This window comes from Eriocheir sinensis, chromosome 60 (genome assembly GCF_024679095.1).
Source record: "Eriocheir sinensis breed Jianghai 21 chromosome 60, ASM2467909v1, whole genome shotgun sequence".
In the NCBI taxonomy this organism is placed as follows: Eukaryota; Metazoa; Arthropoda; class Malacostraca; order Decapoda; family Varunidae; genus Eriocheir; species Eriocheir sinensis.
Window position 1 is genome coordinate 10,139,969 of NC_066568.1, and position 26,271 is coordinate 10,166,239.

Genomic DNA, 26,271 nt, shown 5'->3' on the forward strand with positions numbered 1-26,271 from the left:
TCACACAAAGGAAAAAAAAAAATATCTGAATGCCACTCCGAAGTATTTGTGTGACTTAAAAATGAGTAAAAAAAATAAATAAATAAAAGACTGACCCGTTTATATAAGAAAAAATAAGAAAAAAAAGAAAAAAAAAGAAAATAATAAGAATAATAAGACAATAAGAAAAATAAAGAGTAATAAGAATAAGAAATATAAGAAAAAAATAAGAATAATAAAACAATAAGAAAAGTAAGAATAATATAAATAAGAATTATAAGACAGTAAGAGAATAAAAAAATAAGGATAAGAAAACAACAAGAAAAGTAAAAGTAATAAAAATAACTAAATGCCAACAACAAGAGAAATAAGAAAGAAATAGGAAAATAAGAAAAATGAGAAAGAAAAGAAAAAAAGAAATATAAGAAAAAAATAAAATGAGAAAAAAAATAAGAAAAGAAAAATAAGAACAAGAATGAGAAAAGAAAGACAATAAGAAAAATAAGAAAAAAATAATAGATAATAAAATATGAGAATATGAAAAAAAATAAGAAAAGAAAAATGAGACAAGAAAAATAAGGAAAAAAGAAAAATAAGAAAAAAAGAAAAATCAGAAAAGAAAGAAAAATAAGGAAAAATAAGAAAAATATGAGAAGAAAAAAAATAGAAAACGAAAAATAAGACAATAAGAAAATAAGAAAAGAAAAATAAGAATAAGAATAAGAAAAATAAGACTAGGAAAAAAACGGAAATAAGGAAAAACGGCGCTCCAGAAAGCTTCACGTCACTGCTATAACCAGGAACGTGTAAATATAAACCTCTGAACGTCACTCTAGGAACGTGTAAATGTGAAACTCTGAACGTCACTCTAGGAACGTGAATATATAAACCTCTGAGCGTCACTCTAGGAACGTGTAAATATAAACCTCTGAACGTCACTCTAGGAACGTGTAAATGTGAAACTCTGAACGTCACTCTAGGAACGTGTAAATGTGAAACTCTGAACGTCACTCTAGGAACGTGAATATATAAACCTCTGAGCGTCACTCTAGGAACGTGTAAATATAAACCTCTGAACGTCACTCTAGGAACGTGTATATATAAACCTCTGAACGTCACTCTAGGAACGTGTATATATAAACCTCTGAACGTCACTCTAGGAACGTGTAAATATAAACCTCTGAACGTCACTCTAGGAACGTGTAAATATAAACCTCTGAACGTCACTCTAGGAACGTGTATATATAAACCTCTGAACGTCACTCTAGGAACGTGTATATATAAACCTCTGAACGTCACTCTAGGAACGTGTATATATAAACCTCTGAACGTCACTCTAGGAACGTGTATATATAAACCTCTGAACGTCACTCTAGGAACGTGTAAATATAAACCTCTGAACGTCACTCTAGGAACGTGTATATATAAACCTCTGAACGTCACTCTAGGAACGTGTAAATATAAACCTCTGAACGTCACTTAGGAACGTGTACATAAACCTCTGAACGTCACTCTAGGAACGTGTATATATAAACCTCTGAACGTCACTCTAGGAACGTGTATATATAAACCTCTGAACGTCACTCTAGGAACGTGTATATATAAACCTCTGAACGTCACTCTAGGAACGTGTAAATATAAACCTCTGAACGTCACTCTAGGAACGTGTATATATAAACCTCTGAACGTCACTCTAGGAACGTGTGAATATAAACCTTTGAACGTCACTCTAGGAACGTGTATATATAAACCTCTGAACGTCACTCTAGGAACGTGTATATATAAACCTCTGAACGTCACTCTAGGAACGTGTAAATATAAACCTCTGAACGTCACTCTAGGAACGTGTATATATAAACCTCTGAACGTCACTCTAGGAACGTGTAAATATAAACCTCTGAACGTCACTCTAGGAACGTGTATATATAAACCTCTGAACGTCACTCTAGGAACGTGTAAATATAAACCTCTGAACGTCACTCTAGGAACGTGTATATATAAACCTCTGAACGTCACTCTAGGAACGTGTATATATAAACCTCTGAACGTCACTCTAGGAACGTGTGAATATAAACCTCTGAACACCACTCCAAAATACTTCACCTAACTGTTATAAGAAGAAGCGTGTCTATAAAACTCGGTCAGCCCAGCCTCGTAAGTGTCCTGCTCGCGTGTGTGTCCGCCTGTCATGCCTCCAGCCAGTAACATACATAGCTGTGTGTGTGTGTGTGTGTGTGTGTGTGTGTGTGTGTGTTCAGGTGCTGTCTATACTGCCGGTAGGCTTACTTGAGGGGCTCTTGGACGACCCCAGCCCGCTAGTGGCGCAGGTGATTTTAATTTATTAGCTGCCGGTGCTCCACTTGAACGAAGTCGCTGAGGTTAGGGTTATTTAAGACTTAGGCAGCATGTGGATGATGGTTGAAAATTGTCTGCATGCATCCGTGGAACTCAAACCTAGATCCTCGAGTAAATTTAGTAATATTTCGGGTAACAACGTGAAGTGAATGACTTTCTGAGATGGAAGAGCTCTCGTTGCAGCACGTAGTCATGATATAACTCTGTGTTTACATGGAAACGAGCGAGCTGGAACTCGGCTTTTCAAGGAACAAGTGTAGAAAGTCTGATGAATGTCCGCCCCGATGACCGCGACAATCAGTGTAGTTTGCCGGACACACAGGAGAAAGGGCTCGCGGCCAGCAGTCACTGTCTGGGGCATCGGAACAGCACATCTTCATTAACTAAACCTTCCCGCCTGGCCAGAGCCTTGAGCCACCAGCAACCCACTCTGGAGACCTCAAGGACGTCAAAATGTGTACCACAGGACCACGAGGAGCTACAGCGCATGCACCCAACCTTACCTTTACCTTGCGAGGACCAAGTAGTGCTACAGACTAATACTAATACTGATTACCAATGCTTATCCTTTACTGATACTATTACACTAATACTGCTTGCTTTTGAAAATCCAATAACTTATATAATGTAGATCAAACCCTGGATATTTACAGACTTGATTTCAAGGGACTGCGGGCGAGGGTATGTATGGTGATGAGTGAAGATTTTTATAAGCCAACTTCATGCTTTCGAAAATCCAATATATTATAAGATGAATATAAAACCCTGACTATTAAGGACTGTTTTCAAGGGACAGCCAGTGAGTGCATGTCAAGCAAGTGTATGCAGCGTTACGTGAAGATTTTAATATGAGCCAACTTCATTCCATAACAAACCCATTTAAATATAAGCCAACTTCATTCCATAACATATCCATTTAAATATAAGCCAACTTCATCCCATAACAAATCCATTACCTTATAAAACGTACATTAAACCCTGACTACTTAAGGACTATTTCAAGGGACAGCGGGCGAGGGCGTGCCAGACGTGTGGTGTGGCGTGGCGCGGGAAATAATTCGTCCCGAGGGAGCGAGAGCGTGATGGACGACCACAGTTCTAAAGTCCTGACGCACGCCACGGCCTGTTCCTGAAGTGCCTCGATACAGGGGGCCATGAACAGTGCTGGGAAGGGGAGGGGGAAGAAGAAAAGGAAGAAGATGATGAAAAAGAAGAAGAGGAAGAACATTAACTGCACTGGAAAGAAGAAGAGGAAGGAGAAGATGAAGAAGAAGAGGAAGAACATGAACTGCACTGGAAAGAAGAAGAGGAAGAAACAGAAGAAAAAGAAGAGGAGGAGGAGGAAGAAGAAGAGGAAGAAGAGAATGAGAAGAAGAAAAAAGAAGAACAAGAAGAAGAGGAAGAACAAGAAAGTAGAAAAAAGATTAACTAGAAAAAGGACAAGAACGAGAAAGTAGAAAAAAGAGAAAGTTAAGAAAAGAGCAAGTACAAGAAGAAAATGGAACAAGAAATTAGAAAAATAAAATAAAACTAGAACAAGAGGAAGTGGACAACGCATTACACACACACACACACACACACACACACACACACACACACACACACACACATTGGACAAGGCTTTCGTAGAGGTTGTGGGCGTTTCCAGGAGTAATTTTATGACCCCGGTGGTATTTTGACCTTTCTATACCAAAATTGTGAGAAAAAACTGATTTGAACCCGATTAATCTCCTTTTCGGCCTTTATATAAGTTGATGTGAGGGCCGAGAGCGTCTGAGAATACGGACCTTAGAACTGTACTAGGGGTGACAGAAAGTAAAGACAGACAATGTAACAGGGGAGACTAAGGTTGGTATTCACATCTCACATCAAGTATTTCTATAGGCAAAGATGGGGTCAATCGGGATCTAATGAGTGGTTCTTTAGGTTCACGGTGCAGAAGAAGGGTCAGACTACCACCAGGGTCATGAAACTACTTCTGGAAATGCCCCAGACTCATAGGAAAGCTTTGTCATATAGGTGAACATTAGCGACGAGATGTTTTAAAATGCGACCCTAAGAACTGTTGTGGACCGAATATATTTAAGTGAGGTAGAGACAGACGATGTAACAGAGGAGACTAAGAACTGTACTGGGTCTGATATAAGGTAAAGAAAGACAGACAATACAATACTGAGCCACATGAAAAGTCTTGGGTGAAAGCTGGAAACAAAGAGAGAATTAATGACTGAATACAAAGGAAGGAAGATGAAGGAGAGAGACTGAAGAAGCGATACCAGGGGTCAGAAGGAGAAGATGAAGAAGAAAAAAAAAGAATAAGAAGAAAGAAAAATAAAGAACAAGGACAAGAAGAAGAACAGGAACAAGAACACGATGAAGAGGATGAAGAACAAAAAAAAAGATAGCAGAAGAGAACAAGTAGAAAAAGAACAAAAACAAAAAAAAAGTAGAAAAAGAAGAACTAGAAAAAAGAAAACAACCCCATCTACTCACACACACACACACACACACACACACACACACACACAGACACATACACACACCACGCTACCCTCCACACACCACCATCACCATCATCACCATCACCACCAATACAATAACAACAACAACAACAACAACAACAACAAATATATAAATAGCCTTTCATACTCCAGCCGAATATCTGAACGCGACTAATTTCCTTAATGAGAACGGGACCCAAAATACTGCAGAAGACGCTAAGTGGCTTGCAATAATTATATGAAAATGTGTGTTTAGTGCCAAGAAATATTAAGCTTAATTACCGTAATGAGGAAAAGGAGGAGGAGCAGGAGGAGGAGGAGGAGGAGGAGAAGTGATTGATGAAGGAAGGCGTGGCTGTATAGAGTTGATGGAGGAAAGGAGGAGGGGAGGGAGGAAAGAAGAGGAGAGAAAGAGGGAAGGAATAAAGGAGAGAGAGAGAGAGAGAGAGAGAGAGAGAGAGAGAGAGAGAGAGAGAGAGAGAGAGAGAGAGAGAGGGGGGGAGGGAGGGGGAGAGAGGGAGGGAGGGAGAGAAAAAGGAGGGGACAGAGAGAGAGAGAGAGAGAGAGAGAGAGAGAGAGAGAGAGAGAGAGAGAGAGAGAGAGAGAGAGAGAGAGAGAGAGAGACCTTCAGCAATAGGGTCAGTTTAAGAGTGAGAGCCAAAGCATGCACACCATTTACACTCTCTCACTCTCTCACTCTCTCACTTTCTCACGCTGAAGGAAAGAAGTTCGTGAGAGATAAAAGAGTAAAAACGTGATTTGTGAGTTAAGAAAAAAAGAGAAAAATAGAAAAAAAAGAGAAAAAGGAGAAAGATTAAGTGAAGAAAAAGAAGGATAAATAAGGAGAGAAGAAGGAGGAGAAGGAGGAAGAAAAGAACGTAGATAGTTAAAAGCAGGAATAGAGAGAAAGAGAAACGGAGAGGAAAATAAAGAAAGGAAAAACAGTGTAAAGGAAAAAGAAAGGAAATAAATAAAGAAAAAAGAAAAGAGGAGGAGGATTAAAATAAGAGGAGGAGGAGGAGGAGGAGGAGGAGGAGGAGTGGAAAGGAGAAAGTAAAAAAGAGAAACCAGAGAATAGTGGAGGAGGAGTAAAAGAAGAAGAAGAAGAAGAAGAAGAAGAAGAAGAAGAAAAAAAAGAAGAAGAAGGAGAAGAAGAAGAAGAAGAAGAAGAAGAAAAAGAAAAAGAAGAAGAAAAAGAAGAACCAGAAGAACTAGAACAAGAAAAAGAACAAGAACAAAACCAAGAAGAAGAAGAAGAAGAAGAAGAAGAAAAGGGTGGGAGAGTAGTGGAGTGTAAATAAGAGACACAGACACACGAACACACACACACGCAAGGACGAGAAAAAAAAGAAAAAAGTAAAGAAGTAAAGTTAAGTGGAGGAATTAAAGAGAAAAAAAGAACGTGGTGAAAGACAGAGAAAGTGTAATTTGGTGAAGTGAAACTATAACTACTACTACTACTACTACTACTACTACTGTTACTGCTACTCCTCCTCCTCCTCCTACTACTACTACTACTACTGCTACTACTACTACTACTACTTCTACTACTACAACTCCAATAATTACTACTACTACTACTACTACTATTCATGGCCACCGTTACCCAGCTACTACTACCACCACTACTACTACTACTACTACTACTACTACAACTATCAGGCTTCATACATGGTCAGAGTAAGTATAATAATAATAATAATAATAATAATAATAATAATAATAATAATAATCTACACAGGGAAAAGAAGGGAAAGGAAAAAAATTAAGGGAAGGGAAGAGAAAGGGAGAAAAGGGAAGGGAAAGGAAAGGAAAAATAAAGGGAAGGGAAGGAAAGGGAATGGAAAAGAAAAAGATGGGCAATTAAAGGAGAAAAGGGAAGGGAAAAGAGAGGAAAAAATAAAGGGAATAGAATAGAAGAGAAAGGAAAAAATAAAGGAAAGGGAGGAGAAGGAAAATAAAAGGACAATTAAGGGTGGAAAAGGGAGGGGAAAAGAAGGAAAAAAAGTAGAGAAGGGAAAAGAAAGGAAAAAATTAAGAGAAAAGAAAAGGGAAGGGAAAAAATGAAAACAAATAAAGGGAAACGAAGAGAAGGGAAAGGAAAGGAAAGGGAAAGGGAAAAGAAGGGAATGAAAAAATAAGTGAAGGGAAATGAAAGAAAAGGAAAAAATAAAGGGAAAAGAAAGGAAAGAAAAAATAAGGGAAGGAAAAAGAGCAAAAAATAAAAGAAAGGGAAAAGGTGAAAGAAAAATAAAGGGAAGGAAAAAGAAGGGAAAGGAAAAAAATAATGGGAAGGAAAAGGGGAAGGAAAAAATTAGGGTTGCACCGATAACCAATTTGGCCGATTACCGATTAATCGGTAACCAATAATCGGCCGATACCGATTAATCGGCCAATTAGTTAGAAATTGTAAATGTGATTAATCTTCATTAATTATTGGACACTGGTGCCACAAAGTTAGAGACAAGCCGTAACCCTCATGTTTACAACGTTGTTTACTGCCCAACTGTCACCTCCTGCATGGAGAGCAAATCCTTCTAGTAATTTGTTAGTTATGATTTAGCCCTGCTTTGTGGAAACATCCTGGTTTTAATAGGCTAGAATTTGCCAGTTTTCTCGTTCTTGTGGTGATCCTAGATGCTGCTAGAAATGGTAGCGTACAGAAAGTTTATCAATCTCTCAAGTCTTCTATTAATTAACTGTCTGTTACACTGTTCGCTTACTTCTAAACCTAAAACACGCATGTTTTGATTTTTTTATTAGTACAAAATATTATACAGTATGATTACTGCATATTGATATGAAATAATAACTTTATGTAGCTACAGTGATGAAAAAGTTGAATAATGTCTTTCAATTAGGTAAAACTGAAAATGGTATAAGCGTACCGTACGAAGTCTGTATCTGAACGTGTCCAGTACGGTGAGACTCGGAGTCCGTGAGACCCACGCCACAGGCTATCATTTGCCTGTCAGTCACAGTCAGTCAGTGTGTCTCAGGGAGCATGTTGCCTATGTTATGTAAGCTGGTGACGTTCCACTTATTGCTTCTAAAAATTCATATAAGTTTTGTGGAGACAATCTAGTGAGCAGTGACATAACATTACTTAGGCGTACACATGTATACATTCTTGGCTGTATACATATAGTCATGAGTCTTGTAGGAGGTTTAGTTATGTATACAGGAATTTTGTTCTGAAGTGCGGAGAGTTAGTTAAGTATACAGGGATTTTGTTCTGAAGTGCGGGAGTTAGTTAAGTCTACAGGGGTTTTGTTCTGAAGTGCGGAGAGTTAGTTAAGTATACAGGGATTTTGTTCTGAAGTGCAGAGGTTTAGTTAAGTATACAGGGATTTTGTTCTGAAGTGGAGCAATTTATGTATTATCATCGTATAGCAGAAGTTGAGAGTTGAGTATACATGGATTTTTACTCTGAAGTGCTGAGTATACCTGACGTGATAACGAAAAGAGAAAAAAAAAATAAGAGGAAGAAGAAACTAAAACGAGAGAAAAAAAAAAGAACCCAGAAAAGAAGAAATAGAGAAAAAATATGAAAACAAGTGAATAAATATCCAACATGTGTTATCATCAACTCTGAAATGTCAGAAGAATAGTTACAGCCACGGTAACGGTTATAAGTAACAGTAACGGACTACCAGAGAGGCTCAAACTTTTTATTATTACTCCTTCTCTTGGATGGGTGCTTCCTTCCACGCCCCCCTTGCATATATAGAGATAAAATTCGCTGCCAGGTTTAATAACAATGGTAAGCCTAAGCAGACTATTAAAATATCAAGTTAATCTTTATATTCTTTTTCCATGACAGACTGCAGAGTGCAATAAATTTTTCCTTCAGTACGGTGCAACACAGTGCTGTACCCTAATGCACAGCCTGAACACCCTTGAATCTGTGGTGATCGATGTGATATATAAGTATATGGTTTTATAATCTCACAGACGTCAAGATTCTTTCCAGAACAATCAAGTACGGTGATTACTCGCGTCGCGCACACCGGTAATCGTAGAGTAGTAGATGACGAACAATAATACACCTGTCCCCCAGTGTTCGCGGGTTCACTACTCACGAATTCGCACATTCGCGGATTTTCCCGTAATTCCACGAAGCTCTGTGACCCTTAACCCCGAGAATAAGGAGGGGCAGGTGTAGCAGAAATAGCAGAGGAATACTAGAGCAGGTTTGGAAAAATATTATGATTTTTTTAATATAAAATATATATATTTATTTGATTAAATCAGATTTTTTACTTAAATGATTTTTTTTTTGCTTTAATATTTTTTTGGTTTACGATGATTATTTGTTTCACTTTTATGAGAACATTTTCTTGTAAGAAACTTTGCCAGTGTCAAATGAAACAGTTTAGTGTTGTTACATTACCCAAGATGAGTGTTCATTTGAAAATCATAATAATCATCATATTTCACTTGAAAATCATAATAATCATCATATGCCTTTGAATATTTGTCTTGTAAAAGAAGGCAAGCATTCACCTGCTACAGGACCAGGACAGGATGAGTACAGGACCAGTGCAGGACAACCAGACTTGATGCTTGTCCCGTACAAGTGGATCACATTTTTTCCTTATACCTTATGATATGAAGTACGCACACAACACCATGTCTTCAGATTCACTCAAATTCTAATCAATCAATCCATGGGTGTTCGATACTTTCTATGGTGACTTTACAAAACATACATATGCAAGTGTTTCCAGGTATAGTTCAGAGTGCCTCAGTGCTCCGTGTATACGCCCGCCCGTGTCTTAAGTATTTCCGGCACACGTGTAATTGCTGAACTCAGAACGTGGGCCCAAAGTCACACGCAATGCAGAGAAACGAAATAAATGTTCCAAATTGCTACATTACGGAGGAAGGGGAAGGCGGGAAGGGAAGGGAAGGGAAGGAAGGAAGGGGAGGGAGGTTACGAGTTAGGAAGGGAAGGAGAGGGGAGGGGAGGGAAGGGAAGGGAAAGGGAGAGGGTGGGAGGGAAGGGAAGGAAGGGAAGGGAAGAAAAGGGATGGGAAGGGAAGAAAATGGAAGGGAAGGGAAGGGAAGGAAGGAAGGGGAGGGAGGTTACGAGTTAGGAAGGGAAGGAGAGGGGAGGGGAGGGAAGGGAAGGGAAAGGGAGAGGGTGGGAGGGAAGGGAAGGAAGGGAAGGGAAGAAAAGGGATGGGAAGGGAAGGGATGGGAGGCAAGGGAAGGAAAGGGGAGGGAAAGGGAGAGAAGGAAAGGGAAAGGAAGAGATGGAAAAGGGAGAGAAGGAAAGGGAATGAAACCGAAGGAAAGGGAAGAAACGGAAGGGAAGGGAAGAGAAGCGAAGGGAAAGAGAGAAGGAAAGGAAAGATAGGGAAGGAAGGGGAGTTAAAAGAAGGGAAGGGAAGCAACGGGAAAGAAAGAGAAGATAAGGGAAAGTAAAGGAAAGGGGAAGAGAAGATATGGGAAAAGGAAAAGTGAAAGGGAAGGAAAGAGAAGAGAAAGGGTGGAGAAAGAAAGAGTAGTTGAGGGAAGGAAATGAAAGAGAAGGAAAATGAGGAGAACCGAGAAGGAAGAGGAAGGAGAAAAGAAAATGAGGAGAACCGAGAAGGAAGAGGAAGGAGAAAAGAAAATGAGGAGAACAGAGAAGGAAGAGGAAGGAAAAAAGAAAAGAAAAGGAAAGGAAAATAAATGGAAGAGAAAGGAAAGGACCTGAAAGAAAGGGAGGCATGGAAGGGTGCATTACGTAAGGTAAGGACAGAAAAGGAAAAATATAAAGAGAAACATAAAGGAAAATTAAGGGAGAGGAAAAAGGAAAGAAAAGGAATAAGAATGGAAGGTAAGGTAAGGAGCGGAAGGGGTGGCGCCAGACCAGGTAAGGCAGGGCGAACGTCATCAATAAAGACACCTGTGGGAGGGCTGCGGCAGGAGGCCATCCCAGACAATTAACCTGACGACGCTGGGGACTCACGCGGACACCTGCACACACCTTAAGGATGCGGATAGATAAGAGGTCAGCCTTCTAATTAACCTGAGGACCCGAGTGTCACCTGTAGAAAGGAAAGGGAAGAAGAGGGGAAGGAAGGGAAGTTAAGGGTAGAATAGGGAAAAGGAAAGGGGTAGGTAAGGGATGGGAAGGGAAGGAAAAAGAGTGAAGAGAAGGGAGGGGATAGGAGTGAAGGGAAGAGAAAGGAAGAGAAAGGAAGGGAAGGAAAGGGAAGATGCAGGGAGGAAAAGAAACAAAAGGAAAGGGAAGGGGAGAGGACGAGCAGTTAAAGGAGGAGAAAGAAAGGGAAGATAAGGAAAGGGAAGGGAGAGAAAGATAAAGGTAAGGAAAAATGAAAGGAAAGAGAAGGAAAGAGAAGGAAAGGGAAGGGAGAGAAAGATAAAGGTAAGGAAAAATGAAAGGAAAGAGAAGGAAAGGGAAGGAAAGGGAAGGGAGAGAAAGATAAAGGTAAGGAAAAATGAAAGGAAAGAGAAGGAAAGGGAAGGGAGAGAAAGATAAAGGTAAGGAAAAATGAAAGGAAAGAGAAGGAAAGGGAAGGGAGAGAAAGATAAAGGTAAGGAAAAATGAAAGGAAAGAGAAGGAAAGATAAGGGAAAGAAAGAGAAGGTATGGGAAAGACAGTTTAGCCTATTGCCTCCTCCACTCCGGGTTGTCTCTCACAGAAACAACCGGTGAGCAGGGTCGGCTTCTGGGCAGCGTGCCACGTGCCCGTATAGCCGGAGTTGACGCTGACGGACTATGCAGGTAATACATGTTGAATCAGTCTCACGGAGTAGTCGCCGGATCGATATACAAAATCACTCCAGCGACGTCCCATGATTCTGTCGAGGCACTTGCTAAGGCTCACATTCTTAAACATTTCGGGGATCACGCACCCACAAGACAAGACTTTGGTGGAGGTCGTGTTAGTATTTCCATCGGTAGTTTTATGAGCCTAGTGATAGTTTGACAAGACTTCTACACAATGAATGTGAAAATACACCCATGAGAACCCGATTGATTTCCTTTGAGGCTCTTGGAAATAGTTGATTTGAGAACCGAATGCGTCAGAGAATACGGAGCTTATTACCAAAGGCATCAATCCATCTCTCCAAGTCCCTATTTAGTGTCTATGTCTCACAGCCATAGAGTAAGACAGAGAGCACCAGCGACTTCTACACAGTTATCGACAACGCCATCATACTCGTGCTGAGCGAATCCGTAACACCGCGGGCCAGGCCAGTCCGCCGTTTAGACTTCCTGGCGAGACTCACCGTTGTTATGAACCACGCTATCAAGGTGTGTGAAGTTCTCCGAGATCTCAATGTCCTCGCCACACGCATGAACAGACTGTGCAGCAGTGTTATTTACCGTGCACCAAATGTAAGACGCAAACCCACCGTGCAACGAATTAAATCAAGAGTGAAGAGAAGGGGAAAGGGGAAGAAGAGGAGGGGAAAGGGAAGGGGAGGGAGAGGGAGAAGGGGAGGAGGGAAGGGAGGTAAGATATAAGGCTATGACGTAAGACTAAACCCATCTGGAAATGGCATGAAGGTGAGGCGGAAGAAAAGAAAAAAAAGATAAATGGCTTGAAAGAAAGAAGGAATAAAAAGGAAAAAATAGAAAATAGCTTGACGGTGAAGGGAATAAAATGGAAAAAAAATGATAAATGGCTTGAAGATGAGAATATAATGGGAAAATAATAGAAAAAAATGGTTTAAAGATGAAAGGGAATTAAAGAGGACAAGAAAAATGGTTTGAAGAGGAAAAAAAGGGAAAAAAAAAAGAGAAAATAAATGTTTGTTAGGGAAGGAGGGAAACATGTCACATTACTCCCCGTTGTGTTGCGTGATGTGTTGTGTTGCGTAGTGCTTCAGGAAGGATACGTGCTACACCTGTTGAGAGTATTGATGCAACACTGGACGGCCACCTGTATACTGTGTTGCGTTCTGTTGTGTTTTGCTGAGGGGTGTTGCTGTGTGCTGGAAAGTGTTGTGTTGCGTTTGTGTTGTGCTGGGATGTGTTGTAGTGTATTTCGGTGTGCTGAGTTGAGCTGTGTGTTTTAGTGTACTGCAGTGTGTGTGTGTGTGTGTGTGTGTGTGTGTGTGTGTGTGTGTGTGTGTGTGTGTGTGTGTGTTGAGTTTGTGTTGTGTTGAGGTGTTGTGCTGTGTTGGGTTTGTGTTGTGCTGGGATGTATTGTGTTGTATTTCGGTGCGTTGAGTTGCACTGTGTTTTTAATCTAGATACTGTGGTGTGTGTGTGTGTGTGTGTGTGTGTGTGTGTGTGTGTAGTTTGTGTTGTGTTGATGTGTTGTGCTGTGTTGAGTTTCAGGAATGGTATATCTGTTACGGGTATTGATGCAACACCTGAGGGGCTACCCGTATACTTTATTTATGTTGCTCTACATTGGGGTATTTTGTGAAGTGTTGCTGATGTGTTGTGTTGTGTTTCAAGAGAGGTAACATACGTTGAGAGTATTATGCAACACCTACTGGGCTGTTTTTTTTATGTTGTGGTTGAGTTCTTTTTTTGTAGTACTGGTGACTTTGTGTTGCGGTGAGTTAAAAGTTAAAACACAGTCCAATACAACACCAACGCAACACCAACGCAACACCAACACAACACTAACACAACACCAACACAACACCAACACAACACTAACACAACACCAACACAACACTAACACAACACTAACACAACACCAACACAACACTAACACAACACCAACACAACACCAACACAACACTAACACAACACCAACACAACACTAACACAACACTAACACAACACCAACACAACACTAACACAACACTAACACAACACTAACACAACACCAACACAACACTAACACAACACAACACTAACACAACACTTACACAACACTAACACAACACCAACACAACACAACACTAACACAACACTAACACAACACAACACTAACACAACACCAACACAACACCAACACCACACCAACGCAACACCAATACAACACCGACACAATACTAACACAACACCAACACTTAAGGGAGAGCTTGTGATAGAGGAGTTTAAGTCAAAGGAAGTCAAGTGAACTGATAAGGTAAGGGAGAGCTTGTGATAAAGGGGATTAAGTCTTACGAGGCAGGACTTTTAAGGGAGAGCTTGTGACTGTGGCGTTTAAGTCATAGGAAGCGGGACTGTACTTTACAAAATAATAAGTATAGTAGAAGTAAGTAGAAGTAGTAGTAGTAGTAGTAGTAGTAGTAGTAGTAGTAGTGGTAGTAGTAGTAGTAGTAGTAGTAGTAGTAGTAGTAGTACTTTCCCCACTAACCTACTTCCTCTTCTTATTATACCCTTGATTAAAAACGGAGGGAGTGGGTTGAAGGGGGGGGGAGGAGGAGGAGGAGGAGGAGGAGGAGGAGGAGGAGGAGGAGGAGGAGGGGAGTGAGGGAGTCAAGAAGGAAAGGGGAGGTACAGGAAGGAAAGGAAAGGAAGGAATAAAAGGAAAGGGAAAGGAAGAGTAGTTAAGGGAGGAGGAGGAGAAAGAGGAGGAGGAGAAGGAGGAGGAGGAGGAGGAGGGGAAGGTAGAGGGTGAAGGAGAGGGGAGTGAGGGAGTCAGGGAAGGGAAGGGAAGTCACAGGAAGAAAAGGAAAAGAAGGAAAAGGCGAGGAAGAACAGTTGAGGGAGGGAGGAGGAGGAGGAGGAGGAGAAGGGAGGGTCAGGGAGGGGGTAGGGGTAGGGTGTTAGGGGGGGTAGGGTTGAGTGCCGCGTCCCGCCTGGCACCCAAATACTCGACTGGGAATGTCAGGTGATCATGTTATGCGAGGGTGGCACGCGAGAGTGTGTGTGTGTGTGTGTGTGTGTGTGTGTGTGTGTGTGTGTGTGTGTGTGTGTCCTGGCCTGCTTTCCGTTACAGCTGCCTTTAATATAGCCAACTCTTATTATTATTATTATTAACATTATTATCGTAAGTGACACATGACATAAAGCATTCACAGATGGAGTCACTCACAAGGTTTTTATCAGCTTCAAAAATATAAGTTACTATATATATATAAGAAGAATCACTAGTAAATATATAGAACACTGGAGTAATAAAGAAAAAGGACTTACTATTAATAAAAGAATGTCTGGAATAAGTAATGGAGACTCTGAAAGCAACCACATCCATACCACCATACCACCACCACCACCACCATCACCACTACCACCACCACCACCACCACTATCACCATACGACCCCCTCCCACGCAGGACACCACCACTACTACCATACCACTACCACCCCCTACCACCACAATACCACCCCTCTACCACCATCACCATACCACAACTACCACCACTACCACCAAACCACCACCCTCCCCATCACCACCATACACACCACCACCATACCACACCTCCCTCACCACTACCACACACACCACCAGCACCACCACCACCTCCACAGCACCCCGGGTCAGCGCGAGGTGGCGTGACGCGGGCGGCAAGAGATTGAGGGCCGCCGTGGCTCATGACTCGCCTGGCCTTACCGGGAATTATGGCACCTGGCACTCGGGGGGGGGGGGTAAATGGAGCGCGGATAAAGAGGTAGGTAGGAATAATGGGAGGAGAAGTAGGAATGGAAGGCAGGGAGGAGAGGCAGAAATGGAGGGAGGGAGAAAAGGCGATGGGTATAGGAATGGGAGGAAGGCGAGGATAGAGAGAGAGAGAGAGAGAGAGAGAGAGAGAGAGAGAGAGAGAGAGAGAGAGAGAGAGAGAGAGAGAGAGAGAGAGAGAGAGAGAGAGAGAGAGAGAGAGAGAGAGAGAGAGAGAGAGAGAGAGAGAGAGAGAGAGAGAGGAAGGAGGAGGACAAAAAGAGGTTAAGTGGGACGGAAGAAAAGGAAGAGACGTAGGAGTGAAGGAAAGAGGAAGAGGGGTAGGAAGAGAGGGAAGGAGAGAAGGAGAGGAGGTAAGTGGGGCGGACAGAGAGGAAGAGAGAGGTGGGAATAAAGGAACGGAGAGAGCAATAGGAATGGAAGGAAGGGGAGAGGTAGGAATGGAGGGAGGAAGAAGAGAAGTAGGAATAACATGGACACCTGGACGAGCAGGCAGCAAAAAGCCTGCTGGTTCACTGCGAGGCTGCCTGCTTCCAGTGATTTAATCAATACGTCAGCCACGGGAGTGACCTGCGGAAGGATTAAAGCACTTCTGTACGTACTCGTGGATGCGTTCAGTTCACTCCCGACGCAGCAAAGTGACGATCGATGTGATTCTTAATGAAGGTTTATTATTTCCGCGATAACTACTTCTGCAGGAAGGCTGTTCCAGTGACGGACGACTCTGTTCGAGAAATAACTCCTGGCGATATCTGTACTGCATCGCTTCGCTTGAATTGTTTTAGCGTTGTTTCTTCTTGTCGGGTTAGTTTGTAGCGTGAAAAATTTGGAGTGATCGACATTGCTGAACTTGTTTAAGTATACTTGAAAAATTGTATTAGGTCTCCCCGCAATCGTCTGTTTTCCAACGTGAAGAGATTGAGTCGCTGGAGCCGTTCCTCGTAAGGCTGCGTCCTCAGTGACGGCATCATTTTCATAGCGCGTCGAAAAGGAAAGAGGGGGCGGGGGGGGGGGGAATTTAACAATACATACATCCTTTTTTTAGATATTTCGGTAACAGACAGACAGAGAAACAAACACAGACGGGCAAGTAAGAAGACAGTCACAATCCTCGAAGGCGTACGATAAAAATAAAAAAATGTACAAATAAAATAACAACAAAACACGAAGGGCGCCTAATAAGAGGAACAAGTCTGAATAATGAGCCGTAATTGCAAAAAGGAGAGGCAGTAAAAAAATGTGTTCCCGGAATGACAGGACGAGAAGGAGAACAGTGTGAGTACAGCAGGGAAGGGGCGGGGGGAGGGGGGGGGGCATGGGTCAGCCAGGGGGGGGGGGAGAGGGGGCAGTGGGGGGCGTGGCGTGAAGGGGGTCGAGGAGTAATTTGGCCCTGTGACGCATATTAGTCTTTGGGGAAGTAGGAGGGAGGGAGGGAGGGAGGGAAGGAAGGAGGAAGGGGAAGGAAGGGAGAGGGGGAGGGAGGGAAGAAGAAAGGGGAAGGAAGGGAGAGAGGGAGGGAGGGAAGGGAGGAAGAGGTCAACGAAGAGGGAAGGAGTGAAGGCAACAGAGGAAAGAAAGAAGGGGAGGGAAGGAGGGAGGAAAGGGAAGAATAAAGGGAAAGGGAGGGAAGGGCAGTGATAAAGGGAAAGGAGAGAGGGAGGGAAGAAGGGAGGGAGGGAGGGGAGCAGGGGAAGGGATAAAGGAAAGGGGAGGGGGAGGTAGGGAGGGCAGCAGGGAGGGAGGAAGTCATGAGGCACGCGTCCACAGGTGTCTCGGGAGGCAGGGCACTAATAATGTTCTCTCTCTCTCTCTCTCTCTCTCTCTCTCCTGGTGCAGGGATCAACGTAAACCGCGGGCTGCAGCGGCCGGGTCTGGTGGGGGGTCGCGGCCCCCAGCGCCCCGCGGGTCCGGGGGGCGGCGTGTTCCTCAACCCTGACTTCCCCAAGGAGCTCATCACGCCCGGTCCGCCCGCCGTCCCCGCGCCCCCCGCCCCGCCCCTCGAGCCCGGCAACCCCAACGACTTCCGCAACCCAGCCTTCCCCGGCAGCTTCCCCTCCAACACTCTCAACCCGGACTTCCCCGGCTTCCCCCCCCTCGCCGGCCCCGCGCCGCCCGTGGTGCCCGGCCGGCCCCCGGGCGGCTCCTCACCGGGCTTCGCCATCCCGGGCCGCCCCGGCCAAGGCATCTTCGGGCCCGGCTTCCCCGGCTTCCCCGCCCAGGGCCTGCCCGAGGAGGACGAGGAGGGCGGCGACGAGGAGGGCGAGGAGGGCGAGGGCCTGGTGCCGGCGGGCGGCGTGCAGCCCGGCACGCTCACCTGCTTCTCCTGCAAGCTGGACTTCCGCAAGGCAGAATACCAGTGGAGCCACCCCTGCCTGGGCCGACACAACGGCCTCAACGTGAGCACCGACTACCTGGTGGTGTGCGGCCCCAAGGACAACTACTGCAAGGTGAGCACCGGCACTCAGCACTCAGCACCTGTGTTGTGGGGCCCCAAGGACAACTACTGCAAGGTGAGCACCGGCACCAGCACTCAGCACCTGTGTTGTGGGGCCCCAAGGACAACTACTGCAAGGTGAGCACCGGCACTCAGCACTCAGCACCTGTGTTGTGAGGCCCCAAGGACAACTACTGCAAGGTGAGCACTACCAGCACTCAGCACCTGTGTTGTGGGGGCCCCACGGACAACTACGGCAAGGTGAGCACCGGCAGCAGCCCTCAGCACCTGTGTTGTGCGGCCCCAGGGACAACTACTGCAAGGTGAGCACCGGCACTCAGCACTCAGCACCTGTGTTGTGGGGCCCCAGGGACAACTACTGCAAGGTGAGCACCGGCACCAGCACTCAGCACCTGTGTTGTGGGGCCCCAGGGACAACTACTGCAAGGTGAGCACCGGCACCAGCACTCAGCACCTGTGTTGTGGGGCCCCAAGGACAACTACTGCAAGGTGAGCACCGGCACCAGCACTCAGCACCTGTGTTGTGCGGCCCCAGGGACAACTACTGCAAGGTGAGCACCGGCACCAGCACTCAGCACCTGTGTTGTGGGGCCCCAGGGACAACTACTGCAAGGTGAGCACCGGCACCAGCACTCAGCACCTGTGTTGTGGGGCCCCAGGGACAACTACTGCAAGGTGAGCACCGGCACCAGCACTCAGCACCTGTGTTGTGCGGCCCCAGGGACAACTACTGCAAGGTGAGCACCGGCACCAGCACTCAGCACCTGTGTTGCGGGGCCCCAGGGACAACTACTGCAAGGTGAGCACCGGCACTCAGCACTCAGCACCTGTGTTGTGGGGCCCCAGGGACAACTACTGCAAGGTGAGCACCGGCACTCAGCACTCAGCACCTGTGTTGTGGGGCCCCAGGGACAACTACTGCAAGGTGAGCACGGCACTCAGCACTCAGCACCTGTGTTGTGGGGGCCCCAGGGACAACTACTGCAAGGTGAGCACCGGCACTCAGCACTCAGCACCTGTGTTGTGGGGCCCCAGGGACAACTACTGCAAGGTGAGCACCGGCACTCAGCACTCAGCACCTGTGTTGTGCGGCCCCAGGGACAACTACTGCAAGGTGAGCACCGGCACTCAGCACTCAGCACCTGTGTTGTGGGGCCCCAGGGACAACTACTGCAAGGTGAGCACCGGCACTCAGCACTCAGCACCTGTGTTGTGGGGCCCCAGGGACAACTACTGCAAGGTGAGCACCGGCACTCAGCACTCAGCACCTGTGTTGCGGGGCCCCAGGGACAACTACTGCAAGGTGAGCACCGGCACCAGCACTCAGCACCTGTGTTGCGGGGCCCCAGGGACAACTACTGCAAGGTGAGCACCGGCACCAGCACTCAGCACCTGTGTTGTGGGGCCCCAGGGACAACTACTGCAAGGTGAGCACCGGCACTCAGCACTCAGCACCTGTGTTGTGGGGCCAGGGACAACTACTGCAAGGTGAGCACCGGCACTCAGCACTCAGCACCTGTGTTGTGGGGCCCCAGGGACAACTACTGCAAGGTGACCACCGGCACTCAGCACTCAGCACCTGTGTTGTGGGGCCCCAAGGACAACTACTGCAAGGTGAGCACCGGCACTCAGCACTCAGCACCTGTGTTGTGGGGCCCCAGGGACAACTACTGCAAGGTGAGCACCGGCACTCAGCACTCAGCACCTGTGTTGTGGGGCCCCAGGGACAACTACTGCAAGGTGAGCACCGGCACTCAGCACTCAGCACTCAGCACCTGTGTTGTGGGGCCCCAGGGACAACTACTGCAAGGTGAGCACCGGCATTCAGCACTCAGCACCTGTGTTGTGAGGCCCCAAGGACAACTACTGCAAGGTGAGCACCGGCATTCAGCACTCAGCACCTGTGTTGTGCGGACAACCAGTACAGGGTTGGTCTGTCGCCTGGGCTGTTCTCCCCGCCGGCCTGTCCCTGTCCTTGACCTCCTTCTCCGCCTCGCCACGTTCCTCACACGTGCTGTCCTCTCCCTCAGGCATACTTGACCCCCCCCCCCCCTTGTTCCCTTCACCTGGTGTCCCTTCCCTTCCCAGCCGCTCCTTCAGGTGTCCTTGGCCCCTCCCCCGTGGCCCATATCTAACCCCCCCCCCCCCCCCCCGTATGACCTTGCCCCCCGCCCCGCGCCCTGCCCGTTAGCCGTACCCAGTGTCCTTGGCCGCTGTCCTCCTAACAGTACCTTGTCACGGGTGTCGTTGCCCCCAGCGCCGTGCCCTGCCCGCCCAGCGTTGCCAGATGCGCGGCAGTGATCTAGATATGTGATCCAGCGTGGTCCAGCTCTAAGTTAGATCACTTACGATTCAACAAAGACAAGACAAGATCCGATTTACTAACAGGGTGGTGGCTGAGTCGCGGACGCAGGTCGAAGGCGTCGGAGATGAGCAACGAGGCCATGCGCGGCTATTGCGTATGCTCCCATTAATTAAAAAGTGGAGCAGGCCCGACAGTCTTGTGGTGAGCGCCAACGACAGATACCTCCACGGAAAGGTTAGATAAATGCAAGAATAAGGAGGGTCAGGGAGGGGGCGCCGGCAATGAGCAGCGCGAGGCCCACCACAGCCGTAAGGGGTCATGCCGGGGGCGTATTTTCCTTCTCTGTACGGGTATGTGGCGCACACTATCATTTCCGATTGGGGCAGAAGGAACCTTGTGTCCTTCAATGCCTCAAAAGCTCAATTTCTCCACCTATCAACTCGACACAATCTTCCAAACACCTATCCCCTATTCTTCGACAACACTCAGCTGTCACCGTCTTCAACACTAAACATCCTCGGTCTATCCTTAACTCAAAATCTCAACTGGAAACTTCATATCTCCTCTCTCGCTCAATCAGCTTCCTCGAGGTTGGGCGTTCTGTATCGTCTCCGCCAGTTCTTCTCCCCCGCGCAGTTGCTATCCATATACAGGGGCCTTGTCCGCCCTCGTATGGAGTATGCATCTCACGTGTAGGGAGGCTCCACTCACACAGCTCTTCTGGACAGAGTGGAGTCTAAGGCTCTTCGTCTCATCAGCTCTCCTCCTCCTACTGATAGTCTTCTACCTCTTAAATTCCGCCGCGATGTTGCTTCTCTTTCTATCTTCTATCGATATTTCCACGCTGACTGTTCCTCTGAACTTGCTAACTGCATGCCTCCTCCCCCTCCCGCGGCCCCGCTGCACACGACTTTCTACTCATGCTCATCATTATACTGTCCAAACCCCTTATGCAAAAGTTAACCAGAATCTTCACTCTTTCATCCCTCACGCTGGTAAACTGTGGAACAATCTTCCTTCATCTGTATTTCCTCCTGCCTACGACTTGAACTCTTTCAAAAGGAGGGTATCAGGACACCTCTCCCGAAATTGACCTTTCTTTCGGCCACCTCTTTTGATTCTTTTTTTGGGAGCAGCGAGTAGCGGGCTTTTTTTTTTATTGTTTTCTTTTTGTGTGTGCCCTTGAATTGTTGTAAAAAAAAATAATAATAAATAAAAAACAGGGCAGGTTACGTTAGGGTAGGTTTAGTTGGAATCAAGTTTGGTAATTCTGAAAGGGAATCACTATGAGAATATTATCCAGAGCTCCCCGTGGTTAGTTTCCAAGCTACAGCCGAGCGTCTTCACTCAGGGACCACACGCCCGTAGAGAGATTGGGAATATGGGTCCGGGGATAAATTCATGGATAGTGAGAGAAGTTGGGGTTAGGTTTACAAAATCTGTCTTGCAGACTCTTAAGTTCTTCTGCATGAGGCTTAATGGTCCCGTCATATACGTGTGCAATGACCTGACTCGCACCCTTTTCACTTCACATCGAGGCCACCTGTGGGGGGCAAAATGAGGTACAAATTGGGGTCACCTACAGGACACGTACTCTGGGGCCAGACTCGTTATGGTGAGGGCAGCGAGGAGAAAGGCGCTGTCTCCACACACTGCCTCCGTACTGCTCCAGGGCACTACCCACGGGGGGCTTGAGGAGGCTAACAAAGTCTGGTAGAGGCTTCACTTTGCATAGGAAGTCAGAGTACAGTAGGTATAGTTGGGGGCATACGCTATAGCTGCCCGTGGCCGCGGTGCTTATCTCCGTCCCACTGACCCTTGAGCCTGTGGTGCACGGTAAAAACTCATTACCCGAGGCATGTTAACTACCATGCCACGGAGGTGACGTGCGTAACTTGTGATAACTTAAAGAAGGGGTCGCTGACTGTATCGGTGAAGCACTGTTGACGTGGTGTTGGGGGCTGCAGCCTGCATGGGTCACAATGCAGTATATATGTGACTTGTATATACTAAGGAAGGGACCGCTAACTGCCTCAGTGTGAATTGAATTAAAATGTTCGGTCCTCATCTTCTGTATTAAGACATGCACACGCTCATACAAGTACAGTGTCATAACAAGCAAAAATCATAGCAATACGCGGCTTTTAACTACACTTTTATAGCATTTACTTACTCAAAAGTATTGTAACAGCGAAAAATTACTAACCCTTCTTTAGGTATAAGATTACTCACCAAAATATATTATTCTTATCGTTATTATTGAACCTTTTGTCTAAAGATATTATTACAGCTACACTAATGACACGATGGCCGCCATCATGCTTTTCTTTTCGGTTATTCCTACGCTGTGTGTCGCGCATAAGGGCGGTATTCTCAGACGCCTCCGCCTCTCACATCAACTATTTTCCAAAGGCCGAAAAGGAGATTTATCGGGTCCTCATGCAGCGATTATTTTCGGGTTCACGGCACAGCTAATATAACTACCCGTGGAAACACCCGTAACTCTTACAAAAAAAGCCTTGCCTAATATGTATCCTTGGGCGCGGAAATATGAAGAATATGACCCGATTCCTCTCGATGCTTGCGCCGCCTGACCCACAACGCACCGCAGACTTCCCCGCGAGGCCACCGTGGGAAGGGCCAATCGGACCTCCTCACTGATATATGAACCGCAGGCAAAGACCGCAAGGCATAAAACCGTCCGTGTGAAGCGAGCCTCGGTGTGTGGCTTACGATGTTATGGATGGGCGACTACCTGTACCAGTGTGTGTCTTTCTTTGCAAACCGTGTGACCTTCGAAACGAGTTCAGTCATTTTATGTTGTTGTGTCCTCCTCTGCCTGTCTATAACGGAAGCAGGGTGTTGCGTGCATGTCTAATTCACCCTTTACTTAATCCATCCCTACGATTTCTTTTTTTCCTTTTTAGTTTATGTTCTCTCCCTTCCATCATTCCTTTTTTTCATTGACTTATTCAACTCTTTCGTGACTGTATTTCGTACGCTCTTGGTCTGTCTCCATTGTCATAACCCTTTCTCCCTGAGCCTCAAACCTATGAAGACAATGCGATCATTCTTCCTGCGGCATCATGCTTAGTCAGTCTTGTTGAGGAAATAGCGTGTAGCGTGCTTGTCTGTTTGATCTGTTTCCCCCTTTATTTACCTCCTTGGTCTATTCCTTTACCACAAGACAAAGCAACGATCAGCCATGAATACCCAGTTAATCTTCTCTTTAGCCTTGAAAATAAGTCTTCATAGGAGCCCGATACGTTTAACCCGGTAGCAGCGACGGGCCAAATTTGTGGCTTTACCGTGTAGCAGCGACGGGCCAAATTTGTGGCTTTACCGTGTAGCAGCGACGGGCCAAATTTGTGGCTTTACCGTGTAGCAGCGACGGGCCAAATTTGTGGCTTTACCGTGTAGCAGCCAGGCCAAATTTATGCCATGGACCTTTATTTCCGCCCTTGGTCTGTTTCCTTTCTCCTTCACCACCAGACTAAAGCAACAATCTATGGACCTTTATTTCCGCCCTTGGTCTGTTTCCTTTCTCCTTCACCACCAGACTACAGCAACAATCTATGGACCTTTATTTCCGCCCTTGGTCTGTTTCCTTTCTCCTTCACCGCCAGACAAAAGCAATAATCTATCTCTTTCAGGCGGAGCGGACGGAAGTGAACGGCGTGCTCATCTACCTGGCCAGGGAGTGCACGGACACCTGCCATTTCGGGTGTCGGCCACGGGGCTTCGGCATCAGCTCCGAGGCCTGCTCCAAGTGCTGCCAGACCCCCGCCTGCAACCACATGTACCCGCCCAGCCACGCCAGCCCCGGCACAGCCCCGTCCATGATATTGGTGGCGGTGGTGGTGGTGGTGATGGGGGTGGTGGCGTGAGACAGATAGATAGATATATATAGATAGAGATAGATTGATAGATACAGATAGACAAAGAAGTAGACAGATAGGGGAGAGAGAGAGAGAGAGAGAGAGAGAGAGAGAGAGAGAGAGAATGCCCAATAATATCTAGTCTATTTTGTACATTAATTTCTCGCAATACCTCTCACGGGAGCCTGTCTACGCGAGGCCACTGACTGCGAAATACTCAGCTTCGTCCACCTCCGCTAGCTTAGATATATACTGTAGGAGAGAGAGAGAGAGAGAGAGAGAGAGAGAGAGAGAGAGAGAGAGAGAGAGAGAGAGAGAGAGAGAGAGAGAGAGAGAGAGAGAGAGAGAGATAATACTTATAATAACGTGTAATCTATTTTATACCTTAGTTCTTGCAATAACTAACGAAGAGAGAGAGAGAGAGAGAGAGAGAGAGAGAGAGAGAGAGAGAGAGAGAGAGAGAGAGAGAGAGAGAGAGAGAGAGAGAGAGAGAGAGAGAGAGAGAGAGAGAGAGAGAGAGAGAGAGAGAGAGAGAGAGAGAGACCAAAATCTACAGGTAAGAATAAATCAGAATAATATTTATGTAGGTATATATACACAACTATTAATATAAGTCCATAAAGGTATATAGTTCGTAGGTAAGTTCAGGTGATATCTATGTTAATATAATGTACGTTGTCATCAATGGAGAGTGCTTAAAATCTACTGGTATGAATTTGATTTTCTGATGTAAGGCCCTTAGACCCGATAGGCTTTTTTAAGGGTTGGCCCCAGTCGTTTAGTGGCGAAGGCGAATTTTATTTATAGCAGAAGCCGTGATATATGAATCTTGGTTAGGCCATGCATGCTGCCCCTCAATGAACCTTTACTAAAAAGCGTGTGTCTGTGGTTGTTTTCTTTTTTTAGTAATACAGCTAAAACAAAGGTTAGTACAGGATCCTTTGCAACTAGACATTTAACCGTATTCAAAGATTTGTGCAGCATTTTAACTGAATTTCAATGCAACCCTTTATTTAGTTCTTCAGATTTCCGCAGTGTCATAAAGTGCAACTAAAAGAATAGGAAATGTAAGCTCCCTCCTACGCTCCCATGCACTATGCCATTATTTCTGCCGGTGTAGCTAAAATACAGGTAAATATAAGATAATCTGTGGCCATGTAACCGTATACATAACCCTGGGTAGGTTTCCATGCCATTCTCTCTATAAGTGTGTAGGTCACTATAGATTGTAATGATGTAGCTAAATTGTACGTAAATCTATGAGTCTTTGAAAATGGCCAGATAATAGCAAACAAAACCCAATGTAATACTATGGGTAGATTTCCATGCCATTCTATATATAAGTGCGTAAATTACTATAGAGTGTGTGTGTGTGTGTGTGTGTGTGTGTGTGTGTGTGTGTGTGTGTGTGTGTGTGCCGTAGCTAACATGTAAGTACGTATACATAAGAACCTTTGAAAATAGCCATCTACAGCATACAAATACCTATGAAATAACGTAAAATTACTAAAGCTTGTGATGATGTAGCTAAACTAAGCACGTAAACATGAGTCTTTGAAAATTGCCATATATCAGCACACAATAACCTATATAATATCGTAAATGACTGTTTGTTGTAATGATATAGCTACAATTAATAAACTAAGTACGTAAATATAAGAGCCTTCGAAAATTGCCCGATAACAGCATACAAATAGCTATGTAATATTATGGGTAGGTTTCCATGCCATTCTATATATAGTAAGTATATTACTATAGTTGTATGTGGGGAGGGGGCGTAACTAACATGCATGTACGTAAAAATAAGAACCTTTGAAAATTGCCATAAAAGTATGCACAAAAACCTAAATAATAACGTAAATTACTATAGTTTGTAATGGTGTAACTAAACCTTGAATACGTAGATATAAGCCTTTGAAAATTGCAATATAAATATACACAAAAACCTAGTAACTAAACCTTTGAAAATTGCCATAAAAATATACACAAAAACCTAAATAATAACGTAAATGACTATAGTTTATAATGATGTAACAAAACCTTAATTACGTAGATATAAGAGCCTATGAAAATAACCACGGAACTACATACAAATAGCTACTATGTAATTTTCTAGCTAGGTTTTCATGCACCTTTATATGTACGGTATGTCTTGGCAGTTTAATGATGGTCGTGTTAAGCTCTGATGGATGATAATTATTGTATCGTTGTCGCTCACGTCTGTTTGTTTTGCCTTGTGTTTCATTTG

The 26,271-nt window shown here is 45.2% G+C and overlaps 2 protein-coding genes across 2 annotated transcripts in view; one reads left to right on the plus strand and one right to left on the minus strand.

The window, feature by feature from the left end:
* LOC126985944 (uncharacterized) overlaps window positions 1-26,271 on the minus strand; it is a 68,166-nt gene that overhangs the window by 38,676 nt on the left and 3,219 nt on the right. The gene's annotated exons all lie outside the window — the stretch shown is intronic.
* On the plus strand, window positions 5,499-24,376 carry LOC126985945 (collagen alpha-2(I) chain-like). Its single transcript, XM_050841542.1, has 3 exons — window positions 5,499-6,515; window positions 17,222-17,832; window positions 23,799-24,376. Exons 1-3 carry the CDS (start codon window positions 6,428-6,430, stop codon window positions 24,030-24,032), a joined length of 933 nt encoding a protein of 310 aa, XP_050697499.1. The 5' UTR covers window positions 5,499-6,427; the 3' UTR covers window positions 24,033-24,376.